This window comes from Hoplias malabaricus, chromosome 5 (assembly GCF_029633855.1).
Source record: "Hoplias malabaricus isolate fHopMal1 chromosome 5, fHopMal1.hap1, whole genome shotgun sequence".
Classification (NCBI taxonomy): Eukaryota; Metazoa; Chordata; class Actinopteri; order Characiformes; family Erythrinidae; genus Hoplias; species Hoplias malabaricus.
The window spans coordinates 41,448,174-41,470,672 of NC_089804.1; the positions used below are offsets into that span (position 1 = coordinate 41,448,174).

General features: G+C 39.0%; 1 protein-coding gene across 13 annotated transcripts in view; it reads right to left on the reverse strand.

Moving 5' to 3' along the window:
* Positions 1 to 22,499, reverse strand: part of nfasca (neurofascin homolog (chicken) a) — a 121,530-nt gene that overhangs the window by 17,007 nt on the left and 82,024 nt on the right. For 6 of the 13 annotated variants that reach the window (XR_010802606.1, XR_010802607.1, XM_066670615.1 and 3 more), the window contains 14 exons: positions 21,274 to 21,404; positions 19,839 to 19,880; positions 19,285 to 19,386; positions 18,565 to 18,762; positions 18,397 to 18,467; positions 17,836 to 18,058; positions 17,638 to 17,753; positions 16,443 to 16,653; positions 15,137 to 15,259; positions 14,150 to 14,323; positions 12,296 to 12,331; positions 6,245 to 6,499; positions 5,668 to 5,787; positions 553 to 702 (listed from right to left, as the gene is read on the reverse strand). Coding sequence is in view for 11 of the 13 variants with exons in the window: in XM_066670615.1 (XP_066526712.1) it covers positions 553 to 702; positions 5,668 to 5,787; positions 6,245 to 6,499; positions 12,296 to 12,331; positions 14,150 to 14,323; positions 15,137 to 15,259; positions 16,443 to 16,653; positions 17,638 to 17,753; positions 17,836 to 18,058; positions 18,397 to 18,467; positions 18,565 to 18,762; positions 19,285 to 19,386; positions 19,839 to 19,880; positions 21,274 to 21,404 (1,952 nt within the window). In the remaining 2 variants the exon portion in view is untranslated. The remainder of the gene's footprint in view (positions 1 to 552; positions 703 to 5,667; positions 5,788 to 6,244; positions 6,500 to 12,295; positions 12,332 to 14,149; positions 14,324 to 15,136; positions 15,260 to 16,442; positions 16,654 to 17,637; positions 17,754 to 17,835; positions 18,059 to 18,396; positions 18,468 to 18,564; positions 18,763 to 19,284; positions 19,387 to 19,838; positions 19,881 to 21,273; positions 21,405 to 22,499) is intronic. The other 7 variants (XM_066670619.1, XM_066670618.1, XM_066670616.1 and 4 more) reach the window with 3 other exon arrangements.

Here is a 22,499-nt window from a genome sequence, read left to right on the forward strand (position 1 = left end):
ATGCCAGAGTCAACGTGTCAACACAGATTGTGATTGGTCAGCAGTCGGACAGAAGTCGTTGAAGTTGAACAGAAGTAGTACAGGAACATGAACTCCTCTTCTCCACACACAGAGGTTTGCTATTCAGCCCTAGTGGTGTGGCAGTGTAACTGCAGAGTGACGCAGACACCAACGCAGAAGTATAAACGCTCACAGCGTTGTAGGGTCTGCGTCAATCAACACAGAAGTATAAATCTGCTTTAACTCACCTCACCTACATTTCTCATGACTGAATGCCATCAAATCAATAAAGAGATTTCTACAAACATCTATTTTAAAGCATGAAGGGTAGAGACAGTTAATGCAGCAAAGGAAGACACACTATATTTCTGAATTCTGGTCATCATCATATTGTTATCAAAACATTTTAAATTGTGATATATATATTAATATTGAATTATTGTCCAGCCCTACACAACGATATGTGCCCTGTAAGATTAATAAATAAATAATAATCAATTTTTAATTCACTATTAAGCCCCAGTTCTTGTCTGGTATCAGGTCAGCCCTCACCTCCACTGGTCTCGAAGGTGACATACTCGCTGGTGATGCTAGGCTGCTCATGGGAATATACACGCAGTCGGTACTTGGCCCCAGCTATCAGCCCAGCCAGTTTAATAGGGGGTGGGTTTGTGAACTGCACATTTTTCATAGAGCCATTACCTTCGGAGGAGGAGACATAAGACAAGTGTCCATCAAACCAGGAGAGCGCAACTTGTGATAACAACAACTGCAAACAGATGAGAGATGAGATGGGGCCAGGCTGATTGAGACTGGTTAGCTCCACCCTCCAGTAAATTATCTCTGAGTGAGCACGGAACTGAACAGCCATTTAAAGAGTTTAGGAGGCAGACTAAGGCAGTACAAAAGTTTTCAGAAGAATTCTCATTAGCGCACTGCTGAGGGAGCATTCTGTCTGTGGTCACAGACTAGTTCTCCAGAGAAAATGATCAAAAACGAGACTATTCTCTGAAGCGATAGCAAACGGTGCTGCCGGCCAAGTTCTGGACAGTCCTTGTACGGCTCATATCAAAGCCCAGCTCCGGGAAACTACAAGAATGATCTCAACAGTCCGATATGTAACAAGCCTTTGATGCTGAGCTGTTACTTAATACTTCCAAAGGGGGAGTGATAAAAAGAAACAATGGGCTTATGAGTAAAAAGAGATGCACCCAGTCTCAACCATCCACAGACCTTTTCTCATCTCAGTGGAAACTACACATCACCAACGAAACACGAAGTGTGTATCCAGAGATCAGAGTCTCCATAATGGTGTGAAGACATGAGCATGACTTCAGGGATTCATCGCAAGCTTCCATGATCTGACAGCATGCAACAGTGCTGAAATGAAGTGCAGCAGCACACAGTTTGGCTTAAAATCTTTGCCATACCTACTGCCCAAAGCCACTGTACTCTTAAAAATAAAGGTTCTGAAAGGGTCTGTGACTCATTAAAGGAATTCTCCAACAAGAATTTCACTTTTTTAATCACTTCTAAACATGAAAGTAGGATGAGCTTCGCTTAGAGTGGGTTTTGTGGGTGTGGCTTATAATTACTTCTAGCAGGTACACTCTCAGATAAGAAAAAAATGTACAATTTATGTGTTCATTATTGCCGCTAAAGGTAGAAACAGTGTAGTGTATCTTTAAAGGTACAGCAGTGCTGTTAGAGTCCAGTTGTGTTCCCTAACTAAAGGTATGTACTCTCGAGGGTGACAATTTGTCCGAGAGTGTGAGTGCAAGAGGAAGAAAGCTAACAGCAAACAGCCCTTTTTCAAAAGCCCACCTTCAAAAGTCCACATCATAGCAGCAGAAGCGTCAGTGTAGTGCACATTATGGCCATTTGATTTTCGTTATGAAACAAGAACATGGAAAATGGGAAGTTACTTTTATCTGACTTTTGATTCAAAATAAGAATGAGGAAAATGGGAAATGAGCTGTCAAATATTCACGTTGGAATGGATAACGGAAAACGTCCTGTTATCCGACTTCTGATTTGAAAACAGAAAAAAAATAGAGGGGAATAAAACCAGGACAATGCTTCATTGTTTGTTTCTGTGGCTGTTGTCAGGGCAACTCAACCGGCTGGTCTCACTGTTCACATCTCAGCGAGATGGCTCGTGAACCATACTCGGAAATCATTTTAAACATGGCAAATAAGACTATTTCACAGCCATGTCTGCCACTGAATGATTATGGGGAAGAAATGGGATTTTCCTTTAGGAGTGTGAGGAGATTTTTGTCTAAAATGGCTTGAGTCGACTTTATTTCCAGCTCTAAAAAGAAAACTTCTTTCTGGAAATGTACAAAATTATTTTCAGAGTGTAGTTCCAAAGCCATCGTCCCAATGAGAAGTGTCTCTGTTCACACTGAGAGCAGCAGTTGATGAAGAGGACTTGACTCCTAAAGAATCGATTCTTTGTGAGTCTGAGGTTCCGGATGAACTCTTGAGCAATGCTTCAGAGAGTCGAAACTCTTGGAGTTGACTCAGTCTCAGTTTGTGAACACATTCTACAGAAAATTCTGGACTTTGTTTACACATGTATCATATATCACTCGGCTCTGAACCCACTATCAACAGTGGATTAACCATGACTCTCTTCTGACTCTGTCCAATCTACGTCTCTAGGGCTGGTTAAAACATACAGCAAGGGAACGAGCCATGAGCTCCTTGCGGTTTTCTTTTCTGGTTTCAAATCAGAAATCAGATAACAAGTCGATCCCCGTTTACCATTTCAACACGAAAATCAGACAACGGTTGAGTCTATCTCATTTTGAACTGAAAACCGGTAATGAGTCTTTTCCCATTTTCCAACAACCAAAACATACACAGACGTTACTCCCATCTTCAATACATTATCAGAAGTGTTTTCCTATTGCATCCAGTGTATATTAAAAAAATAAAAGTGAGTTCTCTAAAGAAAAATAAAGTTAATGGACATTTATAGTGAACCAAAAGTGGCTAATTCATGGCATTGCTCAAATGAACCCTTTTTGGCGCCCTTATTATTAAGAGAGTATAATACAGCACAAGCCATTTCCTTAATGTACCACAAATGCACTTCAAAGCAAATTCAAAAACTCTGTGTGAAAGCAAAATGGACAGTGTCCTATTTACTCACTGTCTCCAATTTACTCACAGTCTTTAGCAGGTCACTTTACATCTTCAAACATCTTCCAGTTATAACTGATTTAACATTCTACGGGATAGCAATAGCACACAACAAAATTTTTGCCGTTTGATACTGTGTAATCATGAACAAAAAGTAATGGATTTAGTGGGACATAGGACTATCTATTGGTTGGTGAGGCATTGCCCCTCACTAAATGAGTCCTTGGTCCTGGATATATCCATGAATCACCACTTATTCTGAGCTTGTGATGTGTTGCTTAAAAATATCACACTCAGTTTATCACCTCATTTTTTTCTTGGGTGTACAAATATGCTTCGAAGTTTTTTTGTTTTTTTTTTGGGAGGAGGTAATTGTAATTTAAATTTCAAAATATTCTCCCACTCTTGTCATTTTATTGTAACTGCTACATGGTATTAAACTTGACAATAGTTTTATATATATATATATATATAATTTAAGGTAGATATTCATTTGTATTTTAAGTATTAGTGAACTAAATTCACCAAAATCACTTTTTAAATCATCAAAACCAAAACTCACACAAACAATATTATCCTGAAGAACAGAACAAATCCATGCACACGCTTCTGCAGCAGTTTGTCTTTGTTGTAGCTCATAACAAATGCAGTGACTAATAAATCCTTCTCGTTTTCAGAACCACTTTGAAACTGTCATTTTTAACACTACGCAGGAGTTATGATAAAATGACAAAAGAGCAGGAGAATGTTTGAATTTTGAATTACAGTTATAGTTTACACGAACACTCTAAAACTTATTCGTACTCGTAATACATTCCAACTCAAATCTGACCCCAGAAGAGAGTAGAATAAGACAGAATGGCTGAATATATAGACCTCAAAGTAAAACTACTCTACATCTGTTAAATAATTCTTCTGTCCAGTTTCACACCCTATCACACATCATGGCACGCACACACACACAGCATGCAGCAGCCAGCTAATGCACAGGGCAGAGAGACAGAAAGGAACGGAGGGCAGAATGGAGTCAATATCCTGTGTTGTGGGGATAGATGCCTGTGCCAAGGTTACTTTACACTGCGTATGTGTGCATATCTGTGCGAGCTTGTCGATGTAGTTCCATGACATCCAATCTATCCCCCTGTTCCTCCATGCACAACAGAGGGTTCGAATGATGTGCGAGCTCCGCTTGGATGAAACCTCTAGCTGGTCTGCTTTTACACTCCCTCAGTGTACGACTGCATCACTGTGCCCTCAAATGCATGTTTCAAGGTCGAGGATATGATTATAATAGCCCCCTAGAGATGAACCTGGGCTTGATACATTAACCCCCTCATTATCCCTCAGCACTACAAACATCTGCTAACCAGACTATGAAAATACGGCAGAGATATAGAGTGCATTAGATGTGCCGGCCAGGCCCATGCAAACTCTCATTGGCAAGCAACTGTGAGCCAAGCTAAGCACTTGTGGGAGAGCCAGATAAAGATTATAGAGTAAAAGGCACAAGGAGTGGGGGCAGACAATAGTGATCCATCAGCGATGAGAGATATAGATAAATGAAAGGAGAGAGAGAAAGAGAGAGAGAGCATATAACAGAGGGAGACTGAGGTTAGCCGTTAGCTAGCTGATGCAAAGGGCCTCTGCTACTTATGTAACATGCTAATAATAAAGAAAATAATTTAGATTTTGTGTTTACAACACATAAAAATGCTTTACCACCCTGTTGTAATCACCCAGTGCCATACAAAAGTTTCAGAGTTACTAGCCTCAGGGTTTGCCAGCACATTAGCCAGAAAAGCTAAAAAGCTAAAGCTATTATGTAGCCATTAAAGGAATAGGGAATAAAAATATTTCAAGAGATAATATCTGCAAGCCTGTGGTGTAATGAAGATTGGAACTGCTCTGTGGGTCATTTTGATCCCTGCTCAACGTTTCAAAATGACCTTCTATCCAATGATAGTTACACAAGAGGCTCTGGCTTTTTTTCTCTTCCTCTTTCTCTCTCAATCTCTCTCCCTCTCAAAATTTTTACTCCAGTCTCTCCCTGTTCCTGCAAGCCTCCAGAGAGAACAAGAGCTTCCTAAAGGGAACTACAAGGACTGCTGAGGACACAAAACCGAACCCCACAGGAGACACAGTGGCAGGCTCATTTCATCCCTCGGAGACACTAGATAAAACAGAGAACTGCGCCTTTGTTCTTTCCAAAAAGCGCCTGGTTGGAATAGCTATCTGTATAAACATACAAAAATGATGTGAACAACTCGCTGAGCAGTGCTCCTTTTAGCTGAGAGATATGATGAATGCTTCATTATTTAGCACAACACTGAGCACACATTTTTATAATGTCATAAAAGTAGCTGGGGTTCGGCTGAGTCTGCTGTCCTGCTATAACACCGCATGTGTGTGTGCTTGGACATAGTGTGTTATCCTGGGATGATTTGGGTCTCCAGCAATTCCTATCAAAAACAGGAGTGCTCCCTTCACAAGCCCTCAGCATGTGTGTCTGGTTCTTACTGTCCAGTGTGTACTCTAGCACAAACTCGCTGCTGTCAACAGGGAAGTTGTGCTTCCAGCTGACGTTAGCATAGTCACTGTTAGCATCCACGGTCAGATTCCAGATCTTTAAAAGTGGGGCTAAGCAGAACAGGAAGGAGAGGAGTACATTTCACAAATTCCAACCACAGGTAACATTAATGTCTAATACTTACAACATCAGCACATTAGAGCCACGTAACTTTAATCCTTTCTTTTTATGCGTCAGAGTCTCCGCTTAGCCTCACAATCAAATTCTCTAGGGACAGTCTTTTAATCTCGTAAAACAATAACAAAGCTAAGTGAATGCTGCTGTCGATACACACTCTTATCAATGTCAATACTAATTTGGGGAAAGTGCCTTCTAAAGGTTGTAGGGCAAGCATCCGTCAAGTCTCTGTCAAAAAATGGCCACTTTAACTAGAAAGGATATGTCTGCCATGAATAAATCAACAGTGGGGTCAAGCTTAGCTCTGCTTTAGCTCGTAGCTGTGACTGCCATTTACATTTAACTTGTTCTTTTACACTGACAAATCGCCTGAGGAGTCTGAGGAAATACCCAGCATGTTCTTATCCACCCGCTTGGTGGTGAAAGGTGGGGTGGGGAGGGTTGTGCTGCTGGAGGTAGTAGTGGTTGTTGTAGGAGTTGTACTTGTTGTTGTTGTAGTAGTTGGAGCAGGAGTAGTGGGAGTAGCAGCAGTAGTAGGGGCAATGGTAGTAGTTGTTGAGGTTCTAATGGTTGTACTCGGGACGGTGGTTGGGGGAAGAGGGGGAGGAGGAGTTGCAAACACCAAGGCATCTGTAGAATCAATTGCTGAGAGAGGAAGAGAGCAGTAGTTAAGCACAACAACAACAGCCTAGATAGTGGCACCAAAAGACACATGGACAGAGATAACAAGAGGATGATCACAGACTGCAGTGTTGGATAGAATTCCCACAACCTTACACAAACAGAGAGGAGAGAAGGGTAACCGCATAAAAGCCAGGCATATACTGTCCTTTATAAGCCTGATTTAACTGAGGAAACTGTTTCGTATACAGCTATGGTAACTGGAGGGCTGGAAACAAATGCCCTTTCCTTGTTCCTGCCCTAAGCCCTAGGTATTCAAAGGGTCAGATGTTTGAGACACTTCTTCTGGTGCCCTGTGTACATCACAGCGTTTTATTAGATGCTTGAATTGAAATGGATAGAAAGTTGTGTGGAGGCTTTTCTGTGAATCACAAGCCTTTCACCTTTGTTTTCTTCTCCACTTTTTGCAAAACGTCAAGTCATCTCATCGGTCCATAAAACCACACTAATACTGACTATGACTGCCTTTCTACTGAGTACAGCTTTCCTGTTTCATTTTAAAATAACATAAAAACAGATGGCTTCACTGGATTTATCAAGCCAGATGTTAGAAAGCGTATCTGTTGCTGACGATCTTAAACACAGCTGGGACTGGGCTAACCCAGATTTCTAACAGCACTTTTATACATTTAGATTTTTATACAAAAGCGCATTCATGCATTAAAGACGGGTTCCCAAGGTCCTGTTCCTTTACGACGACGTACGTATTACTTCTTGTTAATAAAATGTACAGGTGCTTGTGCTTAATAATATAAAACAGGTAACTGTTAAAATGCAATCTCATCAGTTCCTCTCATGAGAACACAGTTTGCTTGAATGCAGTTAAGAAATGTTTAATCAGTGGGTTTCTAACAAGAATTAAACACAACCACTGTCTGTACACAGGGAGCAAGGGAACACTGTGGGAACAGTGTGTAGGATAATTAAAAAAATGTACATTTCTTTCTTGTTTTCTCTCCTGTTTACTCATCGTGGATTTCTATCACTACCTTGGACCAGCTCTAACTGACACGACGGCAAAGCATTTGAAGCCAGCCACATCATTTATAGTGCCATGGATATAGTTTAACTGGACAGTTCAGCAACTCCCTGCCTAAAATAAATATCATGTTGACCAACATAGGGCCAGAGAACAACCTCTGGTGTTGATGACAGACTGGGGGTGGTGGCTCATCACAGCTACATCACAGAACACACAAGGCGGTCCTAGCATGGTGTGTCTGTGAGTGACAAGCTCAGTGTGTTTCTGGCATCTAGTCAATCAAAAAGCCTTGTTTTGTTGGCTGTCAAAGCCCAGCCTTACACCAATATGTGGATGGAAAAAGCAGTAGTGTCTGCAGGACCAGTGCGGCAGATTCAGGGTTTTCTGTCTTCATTTTAATCAAGAAATATGGGGGTGAAGTGTGATGTGAATAAAGTCGTCAATCTTCCACCCTTTTTAGGTCCGTTATTACATTTTCTTGTTACAGAGGGAGAGCTGGTGACTCGGAAACTAATGGGTCATTCATCCATTCAGAGTACACAGTGTCACAAAGAGACGTGACACATTAAAGTGATACATATTTATAATCACATCACACTGTATTGTGTTGTACTGAGTGTTTTGATTGCCATCATTAAGTCTTATGAAACGTATGATGTTAACAATTATAATGGTGGTATAAAAAGAAGTTCAGTGGCTATGCTGCTTCTTCCTGATGCAGGTGCAGCGTGGTACGGAGCAATGGCTTGGGAGGGCAAGCCTAATCACCCAAAAACTGGGGACAATTGTGTATTCCTGCGTAATCAGGGGATCTTTACGGTGGAGGATTAATTTAGCAACATGTTCATTGCTTTGATGTTTATTTCATCTGTGTTCTTACCCTATAATACACTGCATGCATTACATAAATACATACCTACAACATCTATTGGGAATCTTCAATGAATATCTACCCATTAATAAACACCATTACCCAGACACAGATGGTCAAGCCAAATTTTAAAGAAATTCAGCATAAAATGCCTGGATTCTTTCTCTTTTCACCTGGAAAAATAAACCAAAGTAAGGTAGTTTAATATGTAGGGGTCTTTTTTAGTCCCTATTATGCGATGAATAGATTCTGTTCCTTGAGTAATCTACGTCTCCATTATAATGAGGATTTAAAGAAGGGTACCACAATTAAGATTATGTAATAATTATCCAGCTTCTTTTCAATCCACTGCAAAAAACATATTTAGCTGTCAAACGTTCCTTAAATCTTCAAGGTACATAATTAGGAGGTTTCTGAGTCTTTAAACGGGAAAATCTAACATTAGAGGTTCCCAATGCACCGTCATTGTTAGAGTTATCACAGCTGTGTCCCTAGATATGATTAATTTTTCAATACGTCCAGTGTTCCTTCGGCATTTCTGCAGAGTAAACAACATAGTCTCAGTTACAGCCACATAGCTGTGGTGAATGGGCTAACGCTATTTGAAACTGTCATTGGACAAAGTGTCCAAAATGTGGCAGGTCAATCAGATTGATTATATTTGTACAGCTTAAGGACACCGAGTGTAAGCTTTGGCCACATCAAAGTCATTTTTGTGTGGTTTTCCAAAATCATACAGTGTATGCCTGGCTTTAGGTTTGGAGAAATAATCAAGAGAAAATTTATAGTCATCGTTGCAGAAGATGGTTGTTCACATTGTACAACAGTGCCGCCATGTGGCCAAATATCAAATCTCATTCAATACCATGCTCAGGGCAAATGGGATTGTGGGAAATCCATCAGGAGAAACACGTCCACCACCATACAGTATTACACACGTGCAAGAAAAGAGGTAGTCCTGCTTTACCTCACATCTTTAAAATACGATTTGATCCCTGATATACCTTCAGATCTTCAAAATACGTCCTCACAAACAAAGGCACTTCATAGAACTGCACCTTTCCTTGTTAAAATTCATGCAAAAGTAGCTCAACTGAGCAAGCACCAAAACAGAGATTGAGCAAACCAGCATCTCAGCGCAAACAATCAACAGACAAAAGATGAAATGTGTGTGAAAGGTAAGAGCAAGTGTCACCGTGCTAAAGATCCTTTAGTGGCAAAGGTTATACCTGCACGAGGATAGCCCCTCACCGCTCAGTGATAACGAACTTTGCCAAAACCAAGACAAGGGCGAGCAGGTGGAGATGTTTTCCACAAGATCCAGAGGAGGTGTGCTATCTGTTCGAACGGCCAATCAGCAAGCAGCTTGGTGCAATCTTACCTGCAACATCCACTGGACGACCAAACACAGAAGAGGCCGGAGCAACAAATGAAATCAAAATAGTGGCAGAAGCGCAGGCGTCCGCGGTGCATGGCGTGAGCAGCAAATGAGATGTAACCAGCCTCTTGTACTGGCATCAATGCGACAAACGGACATTTCCTAAACTTCTCTGCAAGAAGTTATAGGAAGCATGCTCAAATCTTAAGGTGATGGAAACTAAATCAGGTGCTTCAAGGCCTTTGAGGCAAATCTGTTTTGATTTTGCTTTTTAAAAAATAAATCCACCTGTTCTCCTCCAGGGAAATTGTGATAGTTGTAGAACATTGATGGTGGCATTCTTAAGCCCCTACAATCCCAGAAAGATCACTGCTCAACACATTATTATTATTATTATTATTATTATTATTATTATTATTGCTCAACTTGTTGCCAGGCAACAGAGATTTGCCAAGAAATCTCTATGTCTAAAAATTTATGAAGACATAATTTCCCCGTGAAAGTAGTTTAACCCTTAGAAGTTGCAGTTATGGTGCAGGCCCTGGTTTTCCCAAAAACTTCTTAGTGTTAAGATCATGGAGAGAGAGAGAGGGAGAGAGAGAGAGAGAGAGAGAGAGAGGGGGGAGAGAGAGAGAGAGAGAGAGAGAGAGAGAGAGAGAGTTCAGATTGATGCTCACTCTATCACTTAAGAATCGTCTTTGTTCGAAGGCTTTTGGGAAACCCAGCGCAGTTCAGTATTAAACATTACTCAATCTTAAATCATTTAATTTGTGTGTGTAGAAATCATTCATACCACCTCTGCATTTATAATATAAAGATATATATTCTGAATGATATGAAACATTTCTGTTGTGTTGTTTTGGGTTTTGGGTAATGTGGGCTCAGCCCTGCAGAAACTGCATTATGCAACTTGTGGAGGAGGGTAGGAAACCATCCTCCTCCCTATTGATCTCAGTACAGTGCTGTTAAAATGAATTACACTAGGGGGAGCCCTAGGAGGAAAAAACAAATCTTGCCTAGTGTTCCTTTAACCACAGAATATAAATAAAATGCACAATGAGTGACTAACCGTGCACAGAATAAGGCTGAAGAAACACATTCGAACATTTGAATGGTATCATGAAACAAAAGTAATAACTCGACTTCAAAGGGTTAAGGATAAATCCAGAAATGCATGCTGGGATCAGTCAAACCGGTCATGTGACTGGAAAGAAAGCAGGGGTAAAAATGGCAGTGTGCCATCAGGGATCGGAAGCCAAATGGAAGAAGGAATAAGGAAACAAAAGATAATATGGATCCTGTGCCATTTTCTATTTTGAGCTAATTCTTGAAAGAGGAATAAGTGGAGCCAGAAAAACATCCAGATCAGTAAAGTGAACTGTAAATAGTGTAACAGCTAATATCCCAGTGTCAGAAAGCAGCAGTTACATAAACTTGTCCCATCCCTGAAAGCACACAGTGATATGAACTGAGACAGAGGGATAGACAGCGAACAGAAAGACAGCCATTAGTAGACAGTGCAGTTTCACTTCATACGTCTAAACGTGCAAAACCAGTAAAACGCTGATCATTCTGACAATTAATTAGTCATTAATTAATTAATTAATTAATTAATTAGAATTGTATGCAAAGCCCAATTTGAATTATTGCTGGACTGTGCAAAATCTTAGGCACCTAAAACTTATATTATTTTATATTATTTTATATAAATGTATATAACTGAAGGGGTAAGCAGTAGTAGAGGTGTTGTGATCTAAGGTGAAGAACAAAGTTAAATATTCCGCTTAATCATAGGGATTTTTTTCTTGATTTTACATGAGAAAGTATTGTAAAGGAACCAAACCAGGTATTGGATGAAAAACTTTTTTAAAAATTTTAGGCGTTCTGAGAAAATGAGATTTGAACAGGTTTTTATTTGGGGAGTAGACAAACATAATACAATAAAAATCTAATCAAATTATTACAGTGCATTGTGATATTCTGTGTGTGAATGTGGAAAGGTTTAACCCCAAATCTCTCCTTGTGACAGTCTGGTTTACATCTGGAAACAGACTTTGTTTTTCCCATTCGATCACAACACATCAACTGCATCAACAGAAAAAATAATAATATATATGTATGTATATATATTATATTTGTGTATTTATGTTTCATATTTATTCTACATGTATAACATTATGTACATATTTTTTTTATGCAAATTGTCCCAAAGCCACACCTAAAAATATATATTTTGTATTTTTTTCTTCGCAAAGGGCCCTGTACCAAAAAAGCTCTTTAATTCTGATCTATTAATATTTGAACAAATATAGATCTTTAAGCTGCTACAGGTCTAGGCCACATACAGTAAACTCTTTATTGAAGAACTGCATAATCATAAGTTTGTCCATATTATGCCACCCTTATTTTGGCTATCAATCTGTAATAGGATCAGAACTTGTGGATTAAACTTTTCTTGTGTACCAAGTGCTCAACTGCACTGTTGTGGAAAACAGACAAGACAAGGCAGACAAGCAGGCACCTCATTACCTACACCTGCAGAGTCAGTACCTGAAGTCATAAAGCCTTTCACATTGAGGGAGAGAGAAAAGAGACAGACAAACAGACAAGAGAAGAACGAGGAAAAGGGGAAAGGTCAGAGCTGACTGAGGAAAAAAAAGCAAACAGACTGAGAGAGAAAAAACCACAAAAGGCAGAGTTAGAAGCACAAAATGGCGAGCAAGCAAGAAGAAAAACAGGACAAAGATAAACACACAGAGAAGGAAAGAGCATTTTCTCACACAGAAAACAGAAGGGAGATGACAGACACGACCACAGACAAGAACACTGGGTGATTGTGCTCTCAGTGACTGATCCACTAGCAACTGTAAAGTGTGGAGACTGAGCTAGCCTGACATAGAAAGTCCTAGCGATAGCGTCAGCTAACAGAGAAAAGCTTTCTTCATAGCATTTCACTATCACAAAAGATGCCTCTGTTCAGTGTAAACTGAAGTAAAGCTGTGTCTCCAAGGGCCTCTTTTACACAGCTCTCACCTAAATCTCAGTTTAAACAAGCTGCAGCACTTGAAAACAGAGATGTCACTGAGACTGTGACACTGTACTGGAAACCGATTCAGCTTTGTATCAGTGTCTACGGGCTGTAACTGTACTTCATGATATTGCATGAATTTTTGCTTGGGAAATGTAATCTCTTAAGGAATACTAAGGGTTACGTAACTGTACAACCTTATGTTAGCCACGTGTTAGCGATGTATCCAAGCTGAAGTTACTTATTATTGAACTATTAACCTTTCACAGGCTTTGAATACAGACTGGTTAAAAATAGTCATGTATAGATTTCACAATTAAACTCACCTTAAATATTTAATTTCTTTATTTTCTATAGTGCTAGGTGCATAGAAAACTTATCAAAATAACAGTTTATTCTGGAAAACTTGCCCTTCTAAACACAAATAACGCATTTTAAGTTTAATATGAAGGAAGCCTGACTTCCTGTCTCAGGTATTGCTTCATCTGTGCGTAGGAGCCATTTCCTGCTAGTTCTTTATAATCAAATGTTTTTTTTAAATAATCCTCTAGCTCTTAAAATTGCTTAAAAACTACAAACGCATTCTGTTCAGGTAATTAAAAAAAGATAAATAATTCATTTACAATATAAGGATTAAAATAATAAGCATATACTTCAATATTTCGTATATTAAGCTAACTTCAGCTACAAACTAATAATGCAAGCTAGTGTTAGCGACTTAAAATTAGCTTCAAATTAGTCTTCCTCAATATAAGCGTCAGTTTTGTTTTGTTTTTTTAAATACAAAGCCTATTCTGGCTCCTCCTGCACTGCAAAGGACAAAGGGCCTTTTTTTTTTCCTGGAAAAGCTTTCAAGGGTCAGGAGACCCCCAGTATGGTCCCCAGTATGTTCAGATAAAAGTGGAAAACTCAGTTATATCATTTACTTGGTGATTATTTCATTATGAAATCCATATTTCTAAAATTGTGTTCTGGATCTTGTGGAGTTGTTTTACTACACACCATACACCCACATACCCCCATACACACGAACCGACTTCTGTTAAGTGTGTTAAAACACAGACAAGGTTTTCTGGCCTCTACTCTTATTACATTACTCTGCTAGGAGAATTATTTGTTGCATATTATTAATGCTTCATTAAATAATCTATGGACCATTGCTGTATTAAAGTATTGTATTTGTTTCTGTTTTGCCCTGTGCCTAATTGTCCTTAACTACCCTCAGCTGTGGTTAAATCAGGGTAAGGAAGGGTAGCTTAAACTGTGCACGTGTTTTTATTCTAGATCTCAAAGCCAACTGACAACTAACGCGTGTATCAAAGTGCACAGGCAGTGGCACACACATAACAGCTCACCTTCATTGGCAAAGTGTGGTGACTCCTCAGCGTAGACCTCTCCAGATCCAACCTGCGTCCGAGCGGAGAGGTAAAACTTGTAGCGAGAGAAGGGGTCGGGCAGACGGATGGTATATTCAGTATCATTGGGGAAAAAGCTCTGGATCTGCTGACTGCCCACCTGTGTGCCATTGACTACAAAATAACCAAAGAAAAAAAATCTCAAAAATTAGGAGAGGGAATGAATCACTGCTTATTTATTTGTCATTTTCTCATTCAATTAAACACCCTGCAAAATAACAGATACTAACTGTTTTCAACCTTGAACCAGGAAATACTGGTTATAGAGTTATTACATGACATTTGGTATCCAAGTTTAGTTTATTTATATTTTAACTGGAGCAAAGCTTCATACACAGCCTCACAACTCTACAAAAACAGCCCGACAACATCTTTCCCATAAAAACAGGCACAAATCCGCATCCAGGTCTTTATTTAGGTGACACAGACATAGCAGTGAAGCCTACAGTAAATGTATCTAACTGTGAACAATAGAAATGAATAGAACATCAACATCCACTTTAGACAGCAGGTCTTATGCTAAATTCAGACTCCTCTTTGTCACACTTCAATCTAAAGTCATTTAACTTCCTCGAATATGAACAATTTGTGTGTGAATGTGAATGTGAGAGAGGGATTTGTCACTAGGTTCTGTGTGTATGGATGTTTAGTGTTTGATAACATTGCTAGTCTTGTAGCTGCAGCGCTAAAATGATGAAGCAATGATGGATACCAGTGGGAAATGATATATTTCCCTTTCTGCCAAAGCAGTACATTAATAATCAGAAGAACACTTTGCACACTCGGTTCACTTGTTTTATAATCCGTTCCTGTAGGAGCTGTAACTTACAACTCAAGATTAGAAGGAAAAGCCCTGAGTAACAGCCAGTTACTTTACACAGGATCTGTGTGATACAGGGATATGTTTCAGATTTTAAATGAACTGACCTGTATGGTACTTGAGAGTGTACCCAATCACAATGCCATTTGGCTCCAGAGGCTTGTCCCATTCCAGGTACATAGTTTCTGTGTTCCTCTGAACAATCTTGAAGAACTTTGGAGCCCCTGGAACTGTTGAACAGATCAGGTATAAATTGTCAGGTTTTGTTACAGTAATAACACAGACATATACAGGCATATTTAAGGAATACCCCAGTGAACACATCACCAAGGCTGGGAACAGCAGCACTTTAAAGTCAATTTTGTTTGGCTTTAACAAAGTTTTAATGGTATACATAAAGAGGCCTTTGATATGGAGCTAAATCAAGGGCAAGTACTGTATTTGAATCTAAATTTTGAATAACTGAATTATATTTATCTGTATATCTTATACCATGTGAAGGACTGGCACCCCCTCCAGGGTGTGTTCCTACCTTGCGCCCAATGATTCCAGGTAGGCTCTGGACCCACCGTGACCCTGAACTGGATAAGTGGTTACAGATAATGAATGAATGAATGAATGTATATCTTATACCCTGTGAAGGACTGGCGCCCCCTCCAGGGTGTATTCCCACCTTGCGCCCAATGATTCCAGGTAGGCTCTGGACCCACCGTGACCCTGAACTGAATAAGCACGTACAGATAATGAATAAATGAATGATTGTATGTATATCTTATATATGAATTATTTTTGTATTGTTTTTTTTTTATGGCAGTCATGGCCTAATGATTAGAGACCGGGTTCGGTACCAAAAGGTTGCCAGTTCGATCCCCAGGACCTGCAGGAACACGGCTGAAAGCAAGGCACTGAACCAACAACTGCTCCCCGTCGCTCTGTGTGTGTGTGTGTATGTGTGTGTGTGTGTTCACTGCCATAGATGGGTTAAATGCAGAAGACATTCCGTTGTACAATGACAAATAATTGCATATTACATGCACATTACATTAAAGCTCACTGGAATTTTTCAAATCTGAATATTTCACCACCTCAAAATTTTAAGTTTATCTAATGCCATAGAAAAATAATTGAAATATAAAATATTCAGATTTTATTTAAATATTTATTTATAAAATATAATTAATATATTCAAAATTCAGACAAATATCACTAAAATATATATACAAAAAAACTGATTTACCTCCATTCTTTGAATAAAAATGTAACCACATAGTGACATATACAACAAAAGCTTCCATAAATATAAATGATCTTAGCTCTAAAATAATGGATGTATGGATATTACATTAAAAAGCTGGATCAATATTAACACAAAACCAAAATCAAAGAAAGAGAAAGTATGAATAAATATCCTACCGCCTTCCTTTGTCTCAAACTCCACTGTTGAGCTGTGTGGGCCCTCAAACTTATTATTGGCTACGGCCATGTACATTCTGTACTTGCTGTAAGGGACAAGGTCAGTCAGGATGCCAGTGTTCTGAGACTCGCTGCTGTAGAAACCTTTCATCTTCTTCTCCTTGCTCACCTTCAAGCCCTTTACCAGGCTCGCCTCCCTCCAATAGTGCAGCTGAGGAAGCAGGCAAGAAATGTGGGAGATGTCAGGCCTGTTTTCACAGGACGTTTACTGGAACTGCATCAAATTCACACGATTGGAAGGTGGTACTGATCAGGCTTAGGCTTTGATTCTCCTCCGACTACAGTTCCACTTCTTTAATGTGGCAGCCTTTAAGTTAGCAGTATTTGGGCTGTTTTAAAGCACACACTAAATGGCTCTAATGTCAACACTTTACATCTACCAGGTGAACATGGATCCTTTAGCTTCAGTTAAAATACTCACGTATTAAGTACCTTTGACCCCAGCAGTGGTGTGGCATGGTTTTGTGGACAGTAAAATGGTGCCTGGATTCACTAATGTACAGCAGTGTTCATACTACCATGGCTAATACAGTCTCTTCGGTATTCTATTTTTTTCGCCTCATGGCAAAGGTATCTGAAGTTGTTATAGACAACGGAGAGACTCCTAACGTAGAAAAGCACGAACCGAGATGAAGATGTTGCTCTATTCCTGCTGCTCCATAGTTGAGTAACACTTTTCTTTGCTGTTTCGGATCATTAAAGGTGGAAATGTTTCCAAACTCTGGAGACGGCTAACTGCATTAGCGACAGTGCTATAAAACTAACAACTCGAGTTACAAATGAGATTCTTTGGGAATTCAAACAGTGAATAAACTCTTACAGACAATTTACACTTCAGCCACCAACAAACAACAGCTGTTACTTTCTCCACAAACACACCATTCCACCTTAAATGGTGCTGAGTTTAGAGCTGTGTTTCCCCACAATTGTAGATGTTCCCTCTAAACGGCTAATTGTGGAACATTTTTGATTGTGTTGTAGGCGTGATATTCTATTGCTTTTTTTAAAAAAAGAGCTAAAGTGATTTAGCAAATTCCAGGTTATTGAAATTGCAGATATGGAGTTTGCGCATCCAAACTGAGTTATGTGCACACAAGCTTAAATGATAGATTATTTTCAAGAATATAGAACTCACCCTATACTCTTTAAACTCTCCGTGAATCGAGCTGGGATCCACAGGGACCCAGTGCACATTCACTTTGGTGCTGTTGACCTTGGATACCCTGAGGTCAGCTGGGGCGGCAGAGGGCTCTAAGAGAACGTTACATACAAAAAGTGAATCAGAGGCTATGAGTATATCGAAGGTAAGATAAAAAAAAATGCTAATACTTACTGTCCTCCCCTGAGTAGCCAATGACCATGTTTGATTCTGGGCCTCGTCCAAAGTCGTTAACAGCCTGGATTTTGAGCTCGTAAGGAACATAGGTCTCTGTATTTTCTACCACATGCTTTGTGCTGGTAGTAGTAATGGTATTCCATTCCTCCTCATGGTCTTTCCTCCTCCATGACACCACATAACGCAGCTCAGGTCCGTTCCTTTGCGTGTCCAATAAGGGCTAAGAGAATAGATAAATAAAAAGGAGTGCATCAGATTAGACTATGAAGGGCACATAGTAACTGACATTATATTTAAATTATGGGCCACATAGTACATATCAAAATGTGATTGGATTTTTATGATTTATTTTAATTTACATAAGTTCAAGTTTGCATTGGGTGGCGGCTACACATTTTCCCACTTATAAATATGTAGTCCAGGATCCTTCAGGAAACCACATTTTAAAAAAATAAATAAACAAACAAACCATTATCTGTATCATAATATACTTTGTGTAATAACTGGTCAGAAATAACTGGTATAATCAGTATCTCTAGAAACTAAACCATTCATTACCTGCCAAGTGATCTCCATGTTGTTCTTCTTGGTACCCCACCCTTTAAGACCACTAGGGGCAACATCAGGGGCTTAAAGAAAAACAAATTTTCATCCGGGTTATTATATAATTATAATTAATCATGGATAAATACCAGGCAAAAACCTGCTTTGTTCTCAGTTACTTACGAGCACCACTGGTCTTGTAGTTGGTTGAGGGGCGGCTAGGCTGGCTCGGGCCAACGCTGTTGATGGCGATGACGCGGAACTTGTAGTTCACAAATGGAGACAGCTGCAATGTCACTGAGTTCTGGTTGCCTGCGTAACTGGACAAATTTTGCCATTCTTCTGGTTTCCACCTGTCCTCTTTATACTGAATAAGGAACTCTGTAAAGATGGGGCATGGAGATAAATACGTTTCAGTAACTGACTGTTAGCTCTCCAGCCGGTAAAGGACGGCTAATATAGAGGTGGAATTTGAATCAATGCTCTTAGTTTCTCTCATTTTACTCTCGTTTTCTTCTGTAGAGGTTGCAGGGAGGTGGCTGGGATAGTTTTACAAGAATTTACTACAATTTTACACAGTAAGAAAGTGTACAGTAATTTGCTGAGATTATTTACAGCCTCATGCAACACATTTGATACCCATTATTATATTTAAAATATATTTATATTAATAAATACATTATAGAAATATTATTTGTTGAGTAATTTGCCGGATGGAATGGGACTACTCTTCTTATGGGTACTCTTATCAATGCCTTGTCTAACACTAACCTTAACCCAGGCCAATGCCAATGTAATAATATTCCAGTTATTGAAGTAATGCCCATATAATAGTGTGTGTGTGTGTGTGTGTGTGTGTGTGTGTGTGTGTGTGTGAATGTAATGAATTGGCAAGAACTGTACCGCTGACAGGGCTGTTGTTTTCATTGCCAGGGATCCAGGTGAGGCGGACAGAGCGTGCCGATAGATCAGATAACTCCAGGTCCTGAGGAGGATCAGGACGATCTATCGGAAACACAGTACTGTTGTAAGTAACAATAGAGGAACCATTTGCGGTGCCGTATAGAACCCATTTCTAAAAGGTACTGTATACCAACAATTATAGCAAATTCTCCATCAACCTAACCCCAGCACATTTATGATGCAAAGAACCCTTTAGTCATGCAATAGGTTCTTCATGTGTTCAGGGTTCCATTTACTTTTATAAAGAACCCTTATAGAACCATCATCCAAGTTAAAATACCACAGTGAATCTGTAGTGTCTGGAGGAAGTGGGATTAACATAAATTAGTATTTTTTTTTACTTTAAAATATATAAACATAACAAAACTATATTGTTAAAAGCTAATAAACATAAGTAATCAAGTCATTCTCTCTCTCTACATTAAAACAAACAAACATAAACAGCAAAGTTACATACAGCCAAAAGAAATGAACTCAGTGGGAGGAGACATTACCTGCAACAGCACTAGGTTCTGAGGTAGACAGGGAATCACCCTCTGTGAGGTCAAAGGTGAAATGTTAATGATTAGTCAGTCTATTAGAGGATTAGTATCTATTAGTCAGTCTATTAAAGTAATTAAACCCTGATAAGTTTAGTGACTATGCCACTGAGCTTGGAATAAGAGAGCATCATACTACAAAGCTCTATCATTTACAAACTATGTACAGTGAGTTAAGCATTGTGTAAACATGCACTATATTTAGGGATGCCAGATCCAACCTGAGCACTCTCATGTTTATATATCCATCCAAAGTTTGTGTTTTCTTCCACAAAAGGATGGATATACAATAACATTACAGTACAGTACATACACAGCATGTGAAAACAAGCTTAGCATATTCAGGTACATTATGCTATGCTTGTTAATAGTTCATTTTTCAATTTGGTTCCATAAATAATGCAGATAAATTTGCATTATCTTATCTTATTTTCATAATAAGATTATGGAATTAATTAAAACCAATTTTATTTTTTTTAAAAACAATCTCCTTATAAAAATATACCATATAGATTTAAGACTTGATTACCGTCCCTGATGATTTGTCTACTTCTAACTTCAATATTTCTGTACATACTCTGAAGAGATAGCTTTTGTTTTTGCATCTGCTCCTTTGCCTAGCAATTTAACATGTTGCTCCAGTTTTCTTTCTCAACTGAAAAAGCAAGTGTTTATCTTTGTCATCCCCCTGACTCCACCTGGAATAAGTGTCAAAATATAGACTCAAAGCCTAACAGACACTAGCTCACATTTGATCTCTTTAAACCATAAATGTAGTCTTTAATCTTAGCTCTTAAATGGGTTTTTTTTTTCTGCAGATAAGAATGTTACTTGGGCAATCATTGGTGCAGCAGTTACCCGCCGTGCTTACGGTGGAGTGAAAAATTTAAATGAGCTGTAATAAGTTTTTGGAGCTCTAGTGGCCATCCCACAGGTGAACACTAATATCCACACTGAGCACATTTTGATCTCTGACAACACACCTTTCCTCTGTAATTTTGTGATAACTGGTGTTTATGTAACTTCAGTGACTGTGACATTAGCAGAATGCAGAAACAAATACTGGATTTAGAACAGCGGCTCAGGATTGGTGTGAACATCCCCTCTTTAAATCATGTTTAACATTACAGCACTATCTATGAACTAAAAGGAAACAGATATTGTTAGAAATGCAAAAAAGGGAAATTCGTACACGATTGGATAGAAAACATGGATATCGGCCATGTCTGAGTTGTACATGGCGATATCTACAGTAAAAGTATGTTAAAGTGTAAGAGAGGTATAAGCAATGGGAGTCATCATTTATGTAAGGCATATTACTCTACGCAACTGTGTATTTACGTATACATGAAAATACACACCCATAAAACATGTGTAAACGTGTGTGTACCTAATAGAGTAAGGCGAGCAGAGGCCGAATCCTGGTCCAACTCTGTTGTGACTGTGCATGTGTAGGTTCCCACATCATCACTGTTAACGTTGGAGATGGAAATTGAATCCTCAAACTTCTTATACTTGGACCTAAAGGCAGCAAATACTTTCAGTTATTTTTAAGACAAATGAACAATACACAATAAAAGGAAAAAAAACATGAGCTTGGTGTACAGTAAGTGCTAAATTAGTGCAAAATCAAAGAGCACCCTTCATTTGTTTAATTTCCAGTCATATGTGTCATTAAACACTACTGAAATTTACAATTTTGCCTCCTTAATGAAGGTAAATGTCAAAAGGATGTTCTTTTCCCAAACCTGGCTTCAAAGATTTATTAGAATATAAGAAGTAAATGGCACTATCTTGAGTCCAATGTGTCACTGAATTTAATACTAGCACCATATTCCCCAAAAATGTGGACTGGGGCATGTTTATGACTATATTTCTGTGCTGTTGCAATCCATGCAGAATGTGGATTGGCATTGTCTTGCAATGGCTGGATGGCAAAAGATTGTATATATCATTTAGCATTAACGGTGCCTTCACAGATGTACAGATGTGTGTACTAATGCACCCCTTTATCATCACAGATGCTGGCTTTTGCACTGTGGATGTATAGGTGTTCCCACTGCTTTTTAGCCCAGAGAATGCAGAATTGCAAATTTAAAAAAGAGTTTAAAGTATTTGCACATCATTGTATTTTGGTTTAATTTACAATTTGAACTGTGCCCCAAGTTTTGGGACAATGGGGTCCGTAGTAATGTTATTGTTAAAATGCAAATTAAACAAAGTAGCTGCTGGTGTTCTCAAAACTATGTAATATCCACCCCAAAGCCAAGACTTTAATATCATTTAAAGGAACACTAAGTGGTATTTTCACCTTAACACTACCACTTCAATATCATTGTGATGATTCACTGACTTGTAACAGGGAGAAAAAAACCTCTGTTGCTGCTACTCCAGGCTCAGGATTGCAGAAACTGTACTATGTAGCTTTTAAAAGAGGGTGGGAGACTACTCCCCTCTCTCCCCATCCTTGATTTCAGTACTGTGCTGTAAATGTGAATTACACTCTGCAGCTGTTGGGGGGAGCGCTCAGGAGCAAAAAACAGAAATTCTCACCTAGTGTTTTCTGAAGACAGGTGAAAGTAATATCTCAGTGGATATCTTTTGTTATTATAACAG